The 19,875-nt window shown below is 38.4% G+C and overlaps 1 protein-coding gene across 1 annotated transcript; it reads left to right on the forward strand.

Moving 5' to 3' along the window:
• The first annotated feature begins 4,184 nt into the window (after positions 1 to 4,184).
• Positions 4,185 to 19,552, forward strand: LOC124595009 (mitochondrial import receptor subunit TOM20 homolog). The gene is made up of 4 exons (XM_047133556.1): positions 4,185 to 4,394; positions 4,469 to 4,560; positions 14,443 to 14,616; positions 19,039 to 19,552. The coding sequence occupies exons 1-4, from the start codon at positions 4,265 to 4,267 to the stop codon at positions 19,102 to 19,104; spliced, it is 462 nt and encodes a 153-aa protein (XP_046989512.1). The 5' UTR covers positions 4,185 to 4,264; the 3' UTR covers positions 19,105 to 19,552.
• Positions 19,553 to 19,875: the final 323 nt, after the last annotated feature.

A 19,875-nucleotide genomic window follows, 5' to 3' on the forward strand; every position in this document is an offset into this window, starting at 1 on the left:
TCCGGAATATTTTACCCAAGAGGACGCCATCATCATGTAATCATACAGTAAAGCTGCATGCCCTCGGGATAAATTACGGCTGTAGTTTCCCCTTGCTTTCAGCCGTTCGCAGTGCCGGCACGGCAATGCCGTTTTGGTTATTGTTACAAGGCCAGCTCAGTCAATCATCCAGACTGTTGCCCTTGCAACTACTGAAAAGGCTGCTGCCCCTCTTCAGGAACCACACGTTTGTCTGGCCTCTCAACAGATACCCCTCCGTTGTGGTTGCACCTACGGTACGGCTATCTGTATCGCTGAGGCACGCAAGCCTCCCCACCAACGGCAAGGTCCATGGTTCATGGGGGGGATTGTAGTCGTAAACATTAAATAAAACAAGGAAATGCTGTAATGAAACTGGATGGAACAGACGAATACAAGTTAACAATGTCGTATAATTGAGCTCACTGACTTAAAACCAAAAAAAGTTGTCACCACTAACACTTTTTTTACTTTGACTAACAGACCTATGATATGTTTCTTTATCTCAGTCCCTTTCAGTTCTCAAATCTGAGAAAAGTCTGAAAAGGTATCATCAATGCTGCTCTTAGGTATGATGACATACAAATGGTAGCCAATTCACCAGACCAAGGCTTACACATTCTGATCGACATTTACAATCATTGTGGGAAAATAGGTAATCCTGGGCGATTGGTGCATTTACGGAATTGTTCTCATACTCGAACATGGTCAAGTCCCAGGTGTGGCCACTTCACACCATGTAGTCACTCTTACTTCTTGTATACTCAAAACATTATAAAGAGTCTTGAAAAGTCGATGGGAATAATAGTTTGAGAGTAATTCTCTTCTCCATGCCTCTCAATACAGATTTCGAAAAGAAAGAGACAACACTGGCAGCCAGAGTATATTAACTATGGACATACAATAAAACGCACTTATGCTTTTAAGGCTGACAGTACTGGTGTTAGATGTTTCTGGGCATGTGACAGCATGGACATGAACATCCTGATATAGAAGCTTTAGTCGATGGGCATCCCAGATCTCATTACCCACAACCTTCATTCCATCATATATCAATATGGATTCTACATTAGGCAACAGAATGATACAGTGCATTACCTATGCCTGGTCGACTGAGGACTGCCGCAAGCCTCCATTTTGTGTCCAATTCTCTATACAGTGTATTCACCTGAACTTGACACAATCCTTGGTCCTTCAGCAAAAACCTTAATGTACAGCAATTATATCTGCATGAACACGTTTTTTCTGATATTGAGGATGGTACTAATGTGGCTGGATCAAACAGAGGACATATTCTTCTTCTTTTAGATGTGCAGAAATGTATTCAGCCTGGCAGGCACCATCTCTACATGGTGGAGACAGACAGTAGTAATGCCAGAGCTTCGAGTATGGTCTTTTGTCACCCCCAGAAGCAGTTCAATCAAACGACTTCGACTCTATGTTGACAGTAGACTGACACAGGCATATCATGTGGAAAATTTGAATACCATGGTCGACCAATCACTCAGTATAATACGAGTTGTGTTCCATGTATGGTGGGAAGCTGATGTTACAATCCTACTCACACTTTACCATGGCATGATTCATTCTATTTTGAAATATGGGTGCATGTTATACGATAATTCTCTGTTGTCAGTACCAAACAGGATCAGTACGCTACAGTACCACACTATTTGAATCTGTGGAAAGGAATTCTTCTCTTATAAAGGGGGAGGCAAGAGAGAAGACCCTACAACTAAGGTGAAATTTATTGGCTCAGAAATTAATATTTAGCAGAGCAGCAAACGCAGCTCATCCTCTCCTCCATGTACAAAACTGCTTCATTGAGAACAATGGATGCATTGATATAATCCAATGAAGAAAGACACCTTTACTACTTCAAAGATACAGACAGCAATTATATGTGATCCTATCATAATGAAAGACTCACTGCCACCTATATTTATTTGGGATATGAATATTTTATCACCCTAGAGCGCCTGAGTCATCATCCACTTCTCCTATTGCTATCTTCCTACAGATCTCGTCATCACGCTCGTCACTGATCAAAATATACGCAGACAGCTCCAAAACAAGAGAAGGCATTGCCTTCTCTGGCGCCCACAGGGATGCAATATCCTGGGCAATGTTTAAGCTTCCAATGGAAGCTGACTGCTGAAGATTTCGCAGTGATACATGGCAGATCAGTTTGATGACATCCTTGTTGTCATGGATTCGAGGAGTGCTCTGGGAAACCTAGAAAAACATCAAAGAACGCTAACATGAACATATACAGGTATTATGGATCAAGGGTCACTTTGGTATTTCAAATAATGTGTTGGTGGACCATCTGATGAAACGAAATGTGTATCATGCTCCACTTTATTACATTTCCTTGCTACTGTGAAGAAGCAAATCTTTTATGAATGGTCTAAGATGTGGCAGTTCTCATAACCATCTAAAGCAGGGAAACCAACCTTTTAACTTACCTGGCCCACAATGGAACAAGAAGTGTATATTTAGGTTGCACCTAATACGCTTAACACCTACAATTACAACTGAAGAAAAGGAATGGATCGATGAGAGAACAGCATCATGAGGTGGGAGTTTCAAATTGCAAATGTTCAATTTACCGTAACTTTACATAAATGGAAAGTTTTTCTTTCATTTTTTTCGAATCTGTAGTACATACTCCCTTCTTGAGCTGCACCGATAATTACTTTGGGCCATATGAGGCCCCTCGGGCCATGGGTTGGACATCTCTGGTCTGAGGAAGACATTATGCAACAGTACAGCCGAGTATTCAGTAAAAAAATTGGTTTACGCAGATAAAGCTTTCTAGACATCTTACAACTACTATAGGGCATATGCAGCTGGGTCATGTTTGGTATCTTTCACATCTTTATAGGATGGAAGTCCAGCCTTCCCCATACTGTGAAGTCCATTCAACTCAGGTCGCAGAACTCAGCTATGTGATGCTTGGGAGATCACGTTACGACAGGCAACGGCGCAACGTTCCCACAGCATCTGTAAAAGATCTGTTTCGACAGCTAGTCACGGTAGACTATGCCTAGTTTCTGCAAGAAGCGCATGTACAGCTACAAATTAGACACAAAAGTTCCAGCATTAGAAGATGTGACACACGGACTGTGCTGAACAGTCGGTGGTTAGCAAGCGGGGTACCAGCGAGGTGGTCTTGATCTCGTCCGTGTAATCTTCACGGTAGATTTTATATTCAAGATACTCGAATGCGATTTATGCAATAGACTGTCTACGGCTCCTGTCAACGTTCATTCCTCGGTGTTATAAGTCATATTTCCTTTCATTTCAATTTTTCTAAGTGTATTATGACGTTTAACTTGTACCAGCGTAATTTAATATGTTGTATGTGTGATACTGTGTAGCAGTTCTGTCAATACCCCTCTTTTGACTAAGTGGTTAACGCCAAAGGCCAAATAATAATAATGAAAGTGATGATAAAATTTCAAGCCTTAATATATAAACACGACAATGAAAACTGTTTCCGTCTTCCGGAAGTGTCACATGTAAACGTAGAGAATCGAAATAAAAATGATCTTCAAAGTCTTTTACATATTGGTTTAAAGAAACTGATTGAGGAGCTCCACTGGATGACAATTGTCATCTGCAGCAGCTTTACCATGCTGGTCCCCGTTTGACCCATTGAGTAATAGCATAAGTTTGATGAGGAATTCCAAGTTACTTTCCGAATGTCAGCTACTGCCATTCTAGTAATCAGGGGCTCTCCCCTTATAGACTTATGTTGTAGCACTTATTACTTATTAGGCGATAAGAAAGGGAGTCAGTGATAATGATAGCTAGTAGGTGTGAAATTTTCTCTTTCAGATTGACAGTTTTGCATGAAATTCAGCTAGTGACAACACTTTAGCTAACGCATAGAATTTTTCTTCTTGATTTTACAAATGTGGAAAAGGAATATGCATTTTTTGTTTGGTAGTCCGGACTCCTTTCTTTGTATATTGTCTCTGTGTTCCAGAAGCATGTTAATTGTTGCTTTTCTTTTGTCAGCTGCAGATATTATTTGGCTAACTGTTTCATATATTTTGGCGCGGATAAAATTTATGGTGTACAATGTACTTTCGACTTTACAGTTCTAGTACACCACGTGAACGCATATAATGTCGTCTTCGCATCTGTTTGGTTTTCGAAGTTCTTTGGTCTTCAGAAGGTTTGTGTGGGGGATGTGTGGCGGTGAAGTGAAAGGAAGGAAAGTAAATTGTGTTTAAGAATGACGATGGTTTCGAAGGCGGCGATTGGAATTGCGGCTGGTATTTGTGGGACATTATTTCTTGGTTACTGCATATATTTTGATAGGAAGCGCAGGAGCGATCCGAATTTTAAGAAGAAATTGAGGGAGAGTAAGTGCAATAGATTTTGTTGTAGTAGTTTCAAGCAGTTACAGAACTTACAGATATTGCTGCTATTTCTGCAGGAAGGAAGGCCAGAAAAGCAGCTAGCAAGGAAGGGTCCAAATTTCCAGATCTGAAAGACAGGGACGACGTTCAAAGATGGTTCTTGCAGGAGGTAATTCTACAGTATACCAAGTTCCAAATTGTCTTGTTTTCTGTAAATTTTGTTAGGTGTATGTTACCAACAGTACACTGCATTAATCGGACGACACTCCAAAATATTTTCTTAACTTCTGTGGCTCGAGATTGTTTTTTTTTTTTTAGGTTATGTGTGAGACTCATTTCCTGCACTTTTGTGTTATTTCGTTAAGATGTAGATTTTACACTTACAGCAATAAATTAAGAAAACAATCACTGCGGAAGACTGTCTTATCTGTTTCTGTCAGTGTTAAAGCTCAAAATTACTTGTGTGATGCTTGTGAATTAGTACTGAAAAATGGGTAAACGTTGTTTAATGCTGTCCGTAATATTTTGAAATTTGTAAGGAAATATGCTCGATCAAAGGCTTTTTGTCTTGGAAAAGATATTTCACAAATGTGATAATTGTGTGTGTCCGAAAATAGTATAATAAGATGACCATTTAATTTACTATCTTTGGTTAGTTCCATGGGCCATTAATTGAATTTGGTGTGCAGCTGGATTTTATTATGAGTGATAACGTGTTACATAAATATTAGGTGAATTTCTTGGTGGATGTGATCAGTCTTGAAAGTGTTCGATGTAATTAGTGTTGAAAGCTTCATGTAGTTTATAGGCCTAGTGAGATGACATGCCTTCAGTTACTGTAGAGTAAGGTAATTCCTATTATATATTGTAAGACAGTTTGTTAAAACCCGCTACTACAAAGAACACACCAACATAATGTATTTCCATGATGGTTAAATTGTGCTACAATGCATGTGTATAGTCTACAAGCAGAGAGTAATGCTGCATGAATTTTGCTCATGTTGAAACTTTGGCTTCCCAGTAACAAGAGCAGTCTCAAAAACTGTTATTTATTCTCTTCTTTTATCAAAGTGTGCTACACACTACAAATTGTGTTTTGTCATGTTGAATTAATAGCAGCTACAGTTGGTACTAACTTAATGACAGTTCATAATATCCCAATATATTATATCCAGATAAGATGTGTAAGTCTGTAACGATCCTATCATACTCTTTAGTGTTCTTAAGTGTTCTATGTTAAGAGGTTGTGGTCACGCATTCAAAGCAGCATGACCTTACCACCACTTTGTCTTACGGAGCTGCTAAATTTAGACTCTCAAATAAGTCAACAATATAAAGACTTTGAACACTGCTTTTTGTAACTTACACGCTCCTAATATATTTGTGTTTGTGTCACTTTGAAAGTTAACTAGGCAATCTTACTTCATTCAAATTATTTAGATGACATAGGGGGTTGTTGCAAAACAGTTATAATCTTCACACCTTCAACTATCACTTCAATGGGCATTGTTTTCCACTAAAGTGCAGTGACACCGTACAGCAGGATGAATGACTCACCTTGTAAGCAATCCTTCTGAAAAACCGTTTGTCTTGGAATGAACAGTCGTTAAACCAGCTTGTTTGTTTGCCTTGGGGAAATCATTCAATTTAATATTTAGTGACTATTATTATTGTTTCTTGTACTGGAATGAAACTTGTAGACTTTTAAGTTATTTCATATTCAAATATTACTTCAAGAAACTTGTTAAAAGGAGCCGAATTTAATACTGGTCTTTATAGTCAACAGTTACTTTAATCTTCATTTTTGAGTATATGAATTTGTTAACGAAAGTCATACATATAGTGAATCATTGTGATCCGTCAAATTTGAGAGGCTCCTTTTTCTGGGTCAGTGGAGGCGTCCGATCCCACCTGTTGGCTTTAACCAGTGACGTAAGGGGTGTTGTTGTGTGTATCACAATGGTGCAGAGTTTAGTTTGAGTGTGCTGTGTTTGTAGATGTCATTTTGTTGCAGTCGGTGGTGTCCTCTGGTGGTGTGTTAGTTCGCGTGTTATGTGGTGTAATTGGGTTCATTTTGGTGTTGCTGCTTGATCTGTTCAGGTGTCGTTTGTGACTGGTCTTCAACAGAAATTGGTTTCAGTGAGTTAAGAATTAAGTTTTTGTTATGTCTAAGTTATTTTAGTTCTGTTTGCTGTATGTTGCGTGATGAGTCATTTATTTTAATTTGTTGCTGCTTTTGTTAGGTATGGATATGACGGATAAATATAATAGTTCTCGTTTGCAGGCAGAAATGGGTGACAATATGTTGTCCCTGATAAAATTCTTACAATTATTCTGGCTGTTGACTGAAGTGGTGAAGTGCGGTGTGTGTCAGCAGAGCATGCGGTTGGCCAGAGTTCTGGCGTCTCTGACCAGGGACTGCTACATGTGGCGGTGCCGTAGGGACAACGTTTTGCGCTCCATCAGGAGTGGTACCTGGTTCGAGAGATGTAGGTTGGGCATGCGAGAGATAGTGTTGATGACGTGTTATTTTTGTTATAGATCCTCCCATAGTTTTTGTACACATGAGACTGGTGTTAGTGAGAGGGCAGTTTATGACTGGTTTTCGTTTTGTAGGGAAGTTTGTTCTGAATATATTAAGTACAGGGGTAAGGTGGGTGGCCCTGGGGTGTTCGTGGAGGTTGACGATTCGCAGTTTGGGAAGAGGAAGTATGGGAGGGGTAAATCTCCGGTTGGTTTATGGGTGTGGGGGCTGTTGTATCTGGGGGCGGTTTTTCGGTGTGTGTTTTTAGGGTTTTGGAGGGGCACATGAAAAGGAATTGGTGGGATTAATTGAGGAGTTTATAGATGAGGGTAGCCCAATAGTTTCCGATGCTTTTTCATCTTATAGGGGATTTGGCCAGAGGGGTACAATCATTTAGTTGTCAACCATAGTTTAGAATTCAAAAATTACGAGATTGGGGCATATACAAATATGATAAGAGGGGTTTTAAGGGGGTGGTTAAGTCAGTTGTTGGGAGGTGGAAGAGGCACTCTTCTAACCTTCAGTCACATTTAGATGAGTAATGTTGGCAGAGAAGCGTCTCAGGGGCTATTGCATTTTTTCAAGGGCCATTAGTAAAATGTATGTATGTTTGGTTAAGGATGTGTTGGGGGGGGGGGGGGTAGTTGTTGGTGATGTGTGTAGAGGTAGGTGGGTGGGGGGGTGATAGTTGTTTTATGATTACATTGTGGAGGATCTCTTCTGTTGTAGTTGTTTTTGAGTTGTATTGTGTGATTGGGATTTGATTATTTTTTTGTTTTTATTTGTTGATGGATCTTCTCTCTCTCTCTCTCTCTCTCTCTCTCTCTCTCAGGTGTTGGTGGTTGTTTTGGTATTGGCACTTGGGGTTCATTTAGATATTGTTGGGGAAGTACTTGATTTAAATTTTTTTTTGGTATCGTTAGTTGTTTTTGAGGCACCACCATCATTGTGTTAACTGTTGAAACTAGTAAGATTAAGATTTAAAGTAAATGAAATAGGTGTTTGAAATTAAATATGCATGCTCATAAATTTTCAGTGTTGTATTAAATCAAAACACTTCTCACAGCTGTCGAATCCACAACCTATCATCATCTCCCCCCCCCCCCCCCCCCCCCCCCATAATCAAAGACCCATCAACAAATAAAAACCAAAAAATAAACAAATCCCAATCACACAGTGTAACTCAAAAACAACAACAACAGAAGAGATCCTCCACAATGGTAATGGGAAGTGCCTGATTTCAATATCTTCTTGTAGCTATGTGTGTTTTGGTATCGTGAGCTGCTGTTGGCCTGTATAGATGAAGGGAAGTGACCAATTCCATTGCATCGTTGTAGCTATGTGTGTTTTGGTATTGTGAGCTGCTGTTGACCTATTTAGGTCAAAGGAAGTGTTCGATTGCAATTTCTTTTGTTGAGTAGTTAGTTTTGTGGTAACAGAAGTTGTGGTGGTGTAATTTTTGGAGTTTTATAATGTGGTATCTACAATTGCGGTTGAGCTATATAGGTGAAGGGAATAACCTATTCCTGAGGATATTGTGAGTGTAGTGGAATTTGAGAATTTTGTGTTGTCGATTTATGTTGTTGTTTTGCATGGTTTGGGATGGTGGTGTGTGTTTATATTTAGTTTGTCCCCACCCAAAAACCCTCAATTTCCCATGCTTGTACTGTTAGTTTGATAATATTTTTGGAGGAAGGGGTGTGTGTGTGTTTGTGTGTGTGTTGGTTTTTTGATCTATTTTCATGTTTTTTGTCGTGTTTATGTAATGGAATCATAGGCGCCATATTGGAGTCGATGTGAATAGTCGTTTCTACTATATTGGTGACATCATGGGTCAAAACAGATGGGTGGAATCAGATGCTTCTGTGATCCCCCTTTTCTTACGTTAATAGGCACCACCACCATTGTGTTAACTGTTGAAACTAGTAACATGAAGATTTAAAGTAAATGAAATAGGTGTTTGAAATTAAATATGCAAGCTCATAAATTTTCAGTGTTGTATTAAATCAAAACACTTCTCACAGCTGTCAAATTTATGAGAGGCTGGCTCTCCTACACAATACTAAAGAATAAATTCTGTGGCTTGCCTTGGGTGGTGCAGTACAGATAGGATGTGGTGGTGCTAAGGTACTCCTGCACATTCTTCTTGCATCTAATAACTTCAGTAGACAAAAGTACCATAATGGCGACCCTTGATCAGCATACTTGAAATAGTATTGTGTAACGTTTGTCCCACCTGTATTGCTGGGAAAAAGACTTGCATCCATGGCAACGATTTAACAGAGATGATTTTTATTTGCAGAAGTGATAGTTATTACTTGCTGGCATCAGTTGTCCCAAAGTTGGCACAAATATTCCATGTCTTGCAGGGCTCACCACTGCATGGCCTTCCAATCTGACTGCCAGCAAGCTATTCTGCCCAGATCAGTCTGTCTGCAGTGTACCTTGTTAATAAAGGGGGGGCATTCCCGAAGCAGAAAACAGTCACACATTGCCACCCCTTCTCTATGTGACCCACAGGACTATTGGCTGCACAATTCCCCTAGTAGAAAATACCTTTCCTGAACAGACAAGAGAATGGTTTAGCTGTTCTCAGTCCTAATGGGTGCCACAGCTTCAGTGTAGAATACTACGCATTGAGTAACAATAATTTAAATTACCTTTGGCTGAGCTTAGACCATTTACATTTTGTATTTATTTATTTATTTATTTAAAGCTTGAACAACAGTTTGATACACAATATCAAATACTCTTATGGTTTCATAAGGTGTTGATTACATCTCACTCCCTATATGAACATCATTATATCTTCATAAATCAATCGTGCTTTTATAATACACCACAAGCTGTGTAAAGTAAAGCAGTTCTGTTATATAAGTTGTCCTCAACACGATCATGACTCCGCCATATAAACAGGGCCAGAATTTTATCTGTGTTAAGTGGAGCCAACAGCTTTTGTGCTGCAGTTATTTCTCTTCAGTCATGGGCCTCTCATTTCAGAGGAACACAGTTCAAATCCCCACTCAGTCATCCAGAGCAAGGCTTCTCTAAATCACTACTGGCATGGTAAGTCCACATTGATTTGGTAGTTGATATTGTGACAAATGCCATTGAATTTGAGATGTTAAAATTCAGGTCAAAGTAAGAATTTTTTTCCCCTCCTCAAAAGTTCCTGCCCCAAGACACAGGCCACCATAGGTGCAGCTTGAATGACTTTTTCAAGTGTGACATTTGGCAAAATATTAAAATGCAATAGCTCAGGGATGGTTAAAGATATATTATTGCTTTTTCTTATATTTAAAACATAATATTCAAATTAAAAAGAAAATTACAATTTGGAATTGTGTGCCAAAGTTCTTTTGCTGTGACTGACTGACTTTTTTAAAATTAGAATTTAAACTTTTTTTTTTCTAAAGCTACCAGCCCTTAAAAAATTTCAATATTTTTACTGTTGATCAGTACCATACAATCATACATCTGCTTAAAAGGATCATTTTCACGTTGCATTTTAATATGTTTAATAGATGGTATTCCTGTTTTAACTTTTGTGTTTAATTTCTTCAATGTAATTGTTTTACGATTTTGTTTGCATAAAGGCACCTTCCCGAAAAATTCAGAGGTTTTACAGGAGCTGTATACCCAAAGGCATACCTTGAGAAGGAAAATATACCACATTTGTTCTATGATTTCTTTTAATCAACTCTTGGACCAATGAGATTAGGTAAAATGATATAAATTAAATGAAGTTGGAAATAGTGAAATGTTATTCTGAATTGGCTTTACATAGAACTTTCCAATTCATCAAAGGTGTTTGGAATTATGTGAAAGCTTCCAGGTAATTCCAGAGTTTCACAGAGTATATGAGAAAATCTGGAACCATCCAGATAATTCCTTTCTGCTTGGCCTGGTATATAAAAGTGAGGTTACATAAATTGACAGTTCCATGCCAATGTTGTGTACCCTTCTTTCCAGCCCATCACAACATGTTACCTGACACCTTCCTTCCACTTTCCTCTCCCTCAATGAAATTTAGTCACTACTTTCTGTTCCACAAGCCCTATCGTCATATTCAGCATTCCACCTCCATCGTGAACATGATCATTTTCAAGCATTACCATTATTCCATAGCAGCATTGACATTGTCAACAGTTATTTTATTGTAATTGTAGTATAAAATTATCTAAACAGTTTTCAAGTTAATAAAGTCCACCAACATGTATTCAGAACCATTTATTTTCACCTGCTGTTTTATGCATTTTCAGAACTATTGTTAAATATGTAAAACGTTTGACTAAAGAGTAATTTTATCCCTGGGGTCTTGAAATGAGTTAGAGAGAAAAAATAATAGTTCAGCTGTTGACATACAGACTGTTCACCAGATTTGTTGTCTACTGCCAGTAAGCTTTTGTGAAAGTTCTGTTAATTTTTGGGCTTTTAGTATGGTACTTATTATGTTTTAAATGTCATCTGTCCTGGACCAAGGCAGGATGAAGTGTGCTTACTGTTTGGATATCCGTTGGTTGGTTGACTCGGGGGAGGGAACCAAACAGCGAAGTCATCGGTTCCATTAGGGAAGGATGGGAAGGGAAGTTGGCCGTGCCCTTTCAAAGGAACCATCCCAGCATTCGCCTGAAGCAATTTAGAGAAATCATGGCAAACCTAAAATCAGGATGACTACACAGGTTTGAACCGTTGTCCTTCTGAATGCAAGTCCAGTATGCGAACTACTGTGCTGCCTTGGTTGGTTCCGTTAAGTGTGGAATTAAGGCTAGAAGAAAAGAAAAATCTTTCTTCAAAATAAGAGTATGAAGACTCGTTCAGCACTCTCGAAATAGATATTTCCAGTGATGACTTTCTCTGTTCTACATTTTCCCTAGACTCTGTGCGGTAATTTGAAGATCTTATTTGAAGCTGTGACATGATACTTTGAATGGATGTGTGAAGTCATTAGTGGTAAGTGATGTTGAAGGAGACACCTGTTAGTTTCAGAAACATGATGATTGTCCTGGAAAGAGGTGACTTGCACTTGGTTTGGAAAATATAACAGAGGGCTCTTCAGAAGTTACGTTTGGAACATGGGAGGAGAATAACCCTTGTCCTGGACATATTCATTGAACTTGAAAAATGGACAGTAAAAGCAGGAAAACTACAACTTTTGAAGAAATAGCAGCAATATGTCACAGAAGTGAAGGGATGGAATAGAGGAATTATCAAACCAAGATCCCCCCCCCTTATGAAAAAATTCAGGAGACACAAAGTTTTGCAAACTTTAGGTATCAAGAGACAAATTTCATTTGCCCAGTCAAAATCTCAGAAACATCAGGAGAATATTTGCATTCACAACCTACTGTGGGATGTTTATGTCTCTTGTACATGGCAGTGACTAGTGGGTTGCAGAGGTTATAGATGTTGGTTGTGATTTAGATAAAATCATTGTGAACTTTATGCTACAGAATGGAGCAGCTGCCTGATATAGATTTGCAGCTGCAAGGCAGCAACACTACCACCAGTGATCACTTGTAATTTATAATGGATATTTGAAAGTTGTTTATTAGACGTGTTCAGGATGAATTAAAACGTTGGTCAAGTGAGGCTAGATTCTGATTTTATGAAGCCTTTATGTAAGAATATGGCAACAGAAACTAGTTTGTGGCAGAAGTTATGTTAATGAAACCTTTTAAACTGAGATGAGATGTGGAAGCTCTTTTTAGGGCGTGTTGTGCCATGTGACACCAGTGAGCAAAATACCTTGGACACACGTTTCCAAGCTAGGATCATTTTAATCAGAAAATTCTCATGTGTCATATAAAAAGTCACCTAAATATCTTGAATTATTCCAGAGATCGAGAATTTGAATATATTATGCATGTGACAAATGTTGCCTGAGGTGCCCTCTTTGGGGGTAGTTTCTTACTTCGTATGTTAAATTCAGAAACATCTGAGCCTATGAAGGTAACATTTTTTTCTTTGTCTGTATGAATTGATATGAACTATAAACTGTGGAAAGTTTCATGACTGTCTCTTTGAAAATACCCTGGCTGAAGCACTATTAACCATGATGTTGAGCATTGTAACCAATCAAAGCTGCAGCTGAATCCCTGGAAAATCCTTATCCAGTATGAGATTCTGTTTAAACTTTAATCACCTCTTCTTTCTTTTAATGGCAGTACTCTTATATCATTATCAGCCATTTGATATCAGCTGCTGGATAAAGACCTCATCTAGACTTTTTCGTGCTCTACAGTCCTCTTTTTGAAGCATTACTGATCTGGATTTTTACCTTGGAAGTCTTGGAGCTTTTCTGTGTTGTCTGTCATACTGTGATTTTTGATTTAGTGACTAGTTTCTAAATAATTACATCAACATTGTAGAAATAAATTTATTATCTTCTTCACATTTATTGACAGAAGTAACAGTGCTGTGATCAAATTGTATTCAACAGTTTAGGTAGCTTGTGTACCACAGGTCAGCACTTCACCTATGCTAAAATTGTCATGACAGAGGGGCGACATCTTTACTGTACACTGGTGACTATTGAGTCAAGTCCTGACATAAATATGACATCAGATTTATTTTTGTTACACAATAACTGAGCACTTTTACTGCTCAACTTCGACTTTAATATACATAGTAATTGTACGAAGTCACATTGGTAATTACATACTGATAGCTTGGCACAGACTGACCCATTCACACTGAGTGTATGATATTAATGGAATAAATATTAATTGCCTGATTGATAGTGATAGACACACCTCAGGGATGTTGGCAGTTTAGCTGCTAAGCACAGACTAGCTGACTAATTCACTCAGATGGTCTTGTTTCAGCTACTAAGCAAGGACTGACACAACTACATATAGACTCGTGTAATAATAAAAATCGTAATTTTTTTGCATGCCAGTGCAAAATATAGCAACATTAAAGGGCACAGAAATATGGCTATCAAAGAAGCAGATTGTTTACCTATGTGCTGGAGAAATAGTAGTTAACAAAATTATCCATACTATTTTATGAAGGTGATTTCTATTTATGAAAGGAGTCCCAAAGCCCCGAAGAATGTTTCGAGAAGATAAAATTTTCCGATTGAGTACTTTTAATGCAATTAGCTATTTTTGGAAGTGGAAAAATGAGAGCTGCAAAACTGTGACACTGAATTTTAGAAGTAATTACTGTTTAAATGTGTTTTGTTGCTATACATCATGAGATTATGCATTTTGGCAACTGCACTGTGCACAATTGCACATGGCACACGATTCTTGTATGATGAGATGAGGACCATGTAATCACATCTGTTACAGATGCACTTGAAAATGGGGCATGTCAGGAACTAGTAGTACTGACTAAACTGCAATTTTAAAATACAGCCCTGTGGAATAAGTGTTTCCTCGGTATCAATGCCATGGTACCCAATTGGAAGGAAATGATTAATTTTAAAAACTGATAAGCTGTTGTGTTTCTTTACTAATAAACCACTGTGTGGGTGGTATACCAAGGTGTGCGTAAGGCTGTCACTTTTTACTGTTTCAGATCCAACTTGGCGAAGAGCTTTTGGCACGTGGTGACCTGGATGCTGGAGTGGAGCATTTGGGTAACGCAGTGGCCGTGTGTGGGCAGCCAAACCAGCTGCTGCAGGTGCTCCAGCAGACACTGCCACCACAGGTGTTCCACTTGCTGCTTCAGCGGCTCCCGGTTGTGGGCCAGGTAATTGAAAAACATTTCACACACAGTTTGACTGCAAATTAACTTATCAAATTTTCAAGTGATTGGCAATCATTTTTCATCAAAAACAACATACATTTTGTTGTGTCTTACATTGACATAATTTTTTGCATAGTTAACATTCCATATTGACATCATTATTATCCATCAGCTTGTGTTAACATGTTGTGGAGATCGTGATACTTCTGCAAGTATAGCAGCTGCGTTATTTTAAAGACTTACAAAACTTTCCACTTTTGTAGAGTGCAGAACTTTGTTTGCCCATTCCAGAGGAAGAAAATTTTAGGGTATAGATCAAAACTCCTTCCTGACATTTCTAGCAGACAATGATGAACCTTTTGTGGAAAATTGGTGCTATTGAAGATGAATGCATGGTAGATGGATCAAAGAGGTTCTTTGCTTGATTCCAAGAGATACAGAAAGAAAGTGACGATCTAACAAGAGATGGCTATTTGACATTACAGCCAACAGCAATTCATGAAGCTAAAGACTGTAATACCTGGAGATACCTAAAGTATGCCCTTATCTATCAGTGGATGTCAGATGTTTATAATGATGATGGTCTTTAAGGAGTTAAGCATATTGGGAAGGAAGTGTAAAAATGTCAAGACATTTGAAGAGGTTTGTATGCGTAAACATCTGCCAGTTGTGATCTTTGGTTGCCCGATTCTTCTCAAAGTTTGTTTGTCAACCTAAAGGATACTGAAGAGTTTTTAAAAATAATTGCACACCACATATTTCATGTTTATGAATGTTTATTTACACTGACAGTCCCAACAATGATCAGGTGACTGAACTGATGCGAATCACACTGGGATAGTACAGTGTCACCAGTAAGCTGCCAAGTATTGTAACATGGGTGAATAGGCAATTTGAAAAGACGAGAAAATTGACCCAACTGATGTTGAATATCAGCTTCATCCTGTAACACGATGATGTGGCATGTTACATCATACATGCACAAAGATAACACTGTTATTATTTCATTTGCATCTATTACTTTTTGGATGTAGGTTGCTGCGTCAGTCAAATCTGTAGTGTACCCAAGATCTAGGCTAGATTAGAAAGTGACATTTTGATTGCACTTCGGTGAAGGAAGTGAATGTGAATACGAAAACTTAGCTGTGGTGACATGCTGATATGTGGCGTAGCCAGGGGTCTAGTTTGCAAAAATGTGTGGCATGAATTAAGCTGAGAAGACCACTTCTTATATGTATAATTGTAATGTGCTAATGTCACCAAAAGACAATACATCTTATCTACCTGGAATTTTTTCAATATATAGCCAGTACCATGTGATGTATTAAATGCAAACAATTTGGTTGTACCATGGTGATATGTAAAGTCAAGACTACCTGTGCCAGATGTTTAGCTGCTCACAAATTGGATACAGAATGTTCCACCATACCTACAAGTGTCCTGCTACAGCAAATATAGTTGCAAAATTGAATTGGTGACTATACTCACAGCATGTCCAATGTGGAACAACCTGTACCTGGAGAGTCAGATATCATTCAGATTAAGACATCTTACTAGAATGTAGACAATGAAGAGCAAAGCAAAGCTCACACTAAACCATCCAATCTTGCCAAATTCTCATAGTTTATCAAAAGGACTGACAAGCCAAAAGAGCAGCATCAAAACCGTCAAACCATTATTTCCACAGGTCTGATGGATCAGACAAGGATATGGAGGAATTAAAGCTCTCGACACAAATAAGACCCATTTGAATCATAATTTGCCTCTGTGCAAGGGTTTTACAATTTCCACAAAAGGATAACCTCAGTGGGAAGAGGGCAAAGAGTGGTTTGACTGCTACTTACTCTGAACACCAACCTTGAAACAACTGCTGCAGTGGGACAGTAATAATATACCCTGAAATGTGCTCTATAAACATATCTCATAATAAATTTCTGGAGGCTATCAACTACTTTATCACCATGCTTCACATTTCCTGCATTGTGGGTACTTAACACACAATGTTTGTTACAAGACTTCACCAGAAAATATTGTGCAGTTGACTTGTTCAGAGCGTCATATATTCAGATTGACAATTTGTCTTGAAATAAGGAAGTAGTTTCTAATCTGATGTAGTTCCGTTATTACCGTTCAGCAAACATACATAGTGGAGAAAATGGTGTAAAATAGGCTGTTCCAACACACTCCTGTTGGGCTAGGGCACCCCTGTGCACTCCTGATCTCGCTAACTGGCTGGTGTAGCAATGATACGGTATAACTGATTTGCTTCAAACCTTTTCCTGTACATGGTTACCTGCCAGAAGGCCCTATTGCATGCATTCTGCAGATGTGTGAACTGCTCGGCCACTTCTGCCCATGTGCACTCGCCCAGTGGTTTAAGGTGGTGTGTGCTACTGCCCATGCTGGAGCCAGTTGCCCACCCTGCTGTCCCAGGTAAACATTTGATCTGGAACAGCTTGGTTTAGAAAATACAGGGTGGGCACCAAAGTACATTATTCGTTGAAACATTCATGCAGCGAAATGGTACAACTGATTTGCTTCAAACCTTTTCCTGTTAACAGTGTTGCTAAAAGTCTCTTTCTTTTTAAAGGTTACAGGGACCTCATTTGTGCTCCTTGCATCTCACAGCAGATACTGGGATGATATTCATATTCTTCCCTAGCCTTAATTTGCTGCTATAGCTGTGGCACAGATTGTAGCAGAGGTGGGACAAACAACTTGTCTGTAACATAACCCCTTAAAAATCACAGGGGTTTTAAGTCTGTTGATTATGGTGAATATCTGCAACAAGCACCATCAACACGAGCACAGCTAAGCCGTTGTCAAGACAGGTGTGTGCGCGCGCGCATGCATGCGTGTGCGTGTGCCTTACCTTGCTGTGCCCTACAGCCAACTGGACCACAGGACGTGTACCATCTCATAACAATATGAAGCTGTTGCAGTTGTCTTGCAAATAAGGCATAAGCCACAGAGAAAACGTTGCGATAGCAAATATCTGTGATGGCTTTCTCTGTCAAAAAGAAAGAGCTGCAAATCTTCCTTGGAACTGCGTAGAACACATTGACCTAGTGTGAATCTCACTCATTTTTGATAGAGAAATGGGGGTTTTCTGTCCCCCAGAAACCAACATTGTACTGGTTAACTTTGCCATTAGTGTGAAATTTTGCTTCATCACTAAAAATTAATACCTTTGACATGTCATTGCCCATCATTGCTGACATCTCAGTGCAGAATTCAGATCGTGCAGTAATCTCCTGGAATGAATGCATGTATAGTTTCATGCATAACCGTTTACACTGGGTTTTGGTAATGTTTGTCTCTGGGATCTGAAGCTCACGACACACTTGATGTGTTGATTTCTGTGGGCTTTGCTGGGATGCTGCTTGAACACAATTGACATTTTGCTCTGACACTAGAGGCTGTCAAGGACCTTTGCATTTGCAAATACAGCCTTTCTCTTCAAACTGTTGTACCAGATATAAATGGAGACTACTTTGTGGATCTTGGTGAATGTGTGTTTGAAATGCTCGATGAATAGCAGTTACAGATTCATTTTTTGATAACTTAGGGACACGCCAGTCTTCTGGTTTATTTGCCATTTTCGATAGTAGGACTCTGATGCTGACAGCCTGCAACAAAAGAGTTGTCCCAAAATGTAAAAGAACTTTGCAGAGATAATCTATTGGTAGTTAAAGGTTTGAAGCAAATAATCTGTACCATTTCGTTTCAGTGAACGATGAGTTACCACTAGCAAGACTGAGTGCCTGTGCCACACAGCATGATGAAAATTCTTTGAAAACAGTCCACTGCAAATTATCTGTATCAGGCAGATGCTTCCACTAATTTGATGTGTATCAGTACTGTCAGTCAGGTGGCATTGATGGCTGGTTAGGTGACTGAGAGGGGTAAATGAGCTGCCTAATTGGAACTGTTTTCTTTCTTTACATGCAATGATACCTCTTCTTTGTGAAGTGAGTGATATGTCGTAAATGTATCTGTTTAGTTTTGGGGCCTGATGATTAAGTAGAGTTATTGTCATGTGTGTTATTAATTATTAATGGAGATGATGAAAAGTGTTGGTGGATTTTATACTTGCGTTGTGTAAAACATAATATTCATATTGTTTGTGTTTATATAGTTTTTTAAATTTCTAAATTAGGTGCTGTTTTTTTTTTATTGGTACTGCAACAATACAAAAAATTAATTGATCTGAGCTAAAGTCCACTGTATTAAACAAACTACTCTCTACCCATTATTTATTGTGACTAATTGTCAGCTTAATGCTATTATGTGTTTACTGCATTTTAATTTAGAAGTTGTATATTGATGTACAGTGATTTTTATAATTAAAATAATCATATCTGTCTCTCTAGTATAGCTACTGCTTCTAATTGTCCAAAGCTAACCTATTTTCTTGTTGTACAGAAACTTGTTGCTTCAAGTGGAATGAATATGCCAACCATGGCTGGCGTTGAAGATGAGCTCGAGTAAGCACATTTGTTACGCCATGTCATGTTAAAAGGCTGGTTGCTGATGTAGTGTGAGGCATAAGATGCCATTTGGCCCACTAGTTCCTGTGGACTACAGCAGTCAAATCTTTTTCAAATCTGCCTGCCTTGATGGCAGATGAGTACAAAGATGCACATTTCTTGGCAGAATATCACTGAATCAGGATGAAAGTGGCATATGAAATAATTTCAAAATTAAATTTTTGATATTGATTTCATAAGCCCTTCTCTTATCAGAAACTTATTTTGAATGTTTTGATTGTATTTTTTATTATTTTTAAGTAACACTTTTATTAAGTGATTATGGGTGATCAATAAGTATAGTGATATACAAATGTAATTAACAGATTAAGATAAAAATAATTGTTTACTTGGTAAATTGTTAATCAATTTAACTGTTAATAAAATGTTACACTGTATTGTTGTCCACAGACTGCGTTAGACATATTTGTCCATTATCCAAATTTTAATCATTTTTATACAGTATTGTACTAGCTTTGAAAAATATTATTTTTGTTGAGTGCTAGCAGACATGTAGTAATGGAGAAAGAAATGAATTATCAAGTGTGTGTTGTATGCATGGCATGTGTGGCATAAGAATAATTGCTGTACTCATTTGTGATGATTGTCTTGACTTGAGTTTTGTTATTGACTGTGAATGAAAATTATGAAGAATACATTAATACAGGCAACAGAGGGGATACGAGTGGTTGAGATTGAAGCAGTTTGAGCCCTCTGGAGATTTATTGAATAT

The sequence above is a fragment of the Schistocerca americana genome, chromosome 2 (genome assembly GCF_021461395.2).
Source record: "Schistocerca americana isolate TAMUIC-IGC-003095 chromosome 2, iqSchAmer2.1, whole genome shotgun sequence".
Lineage (NCBI taxonomy): Eukaryota > Metazoa > Arthropoda > Insecta > Orthoptera > Acrididae > Schistocerca > Schistocerca americana.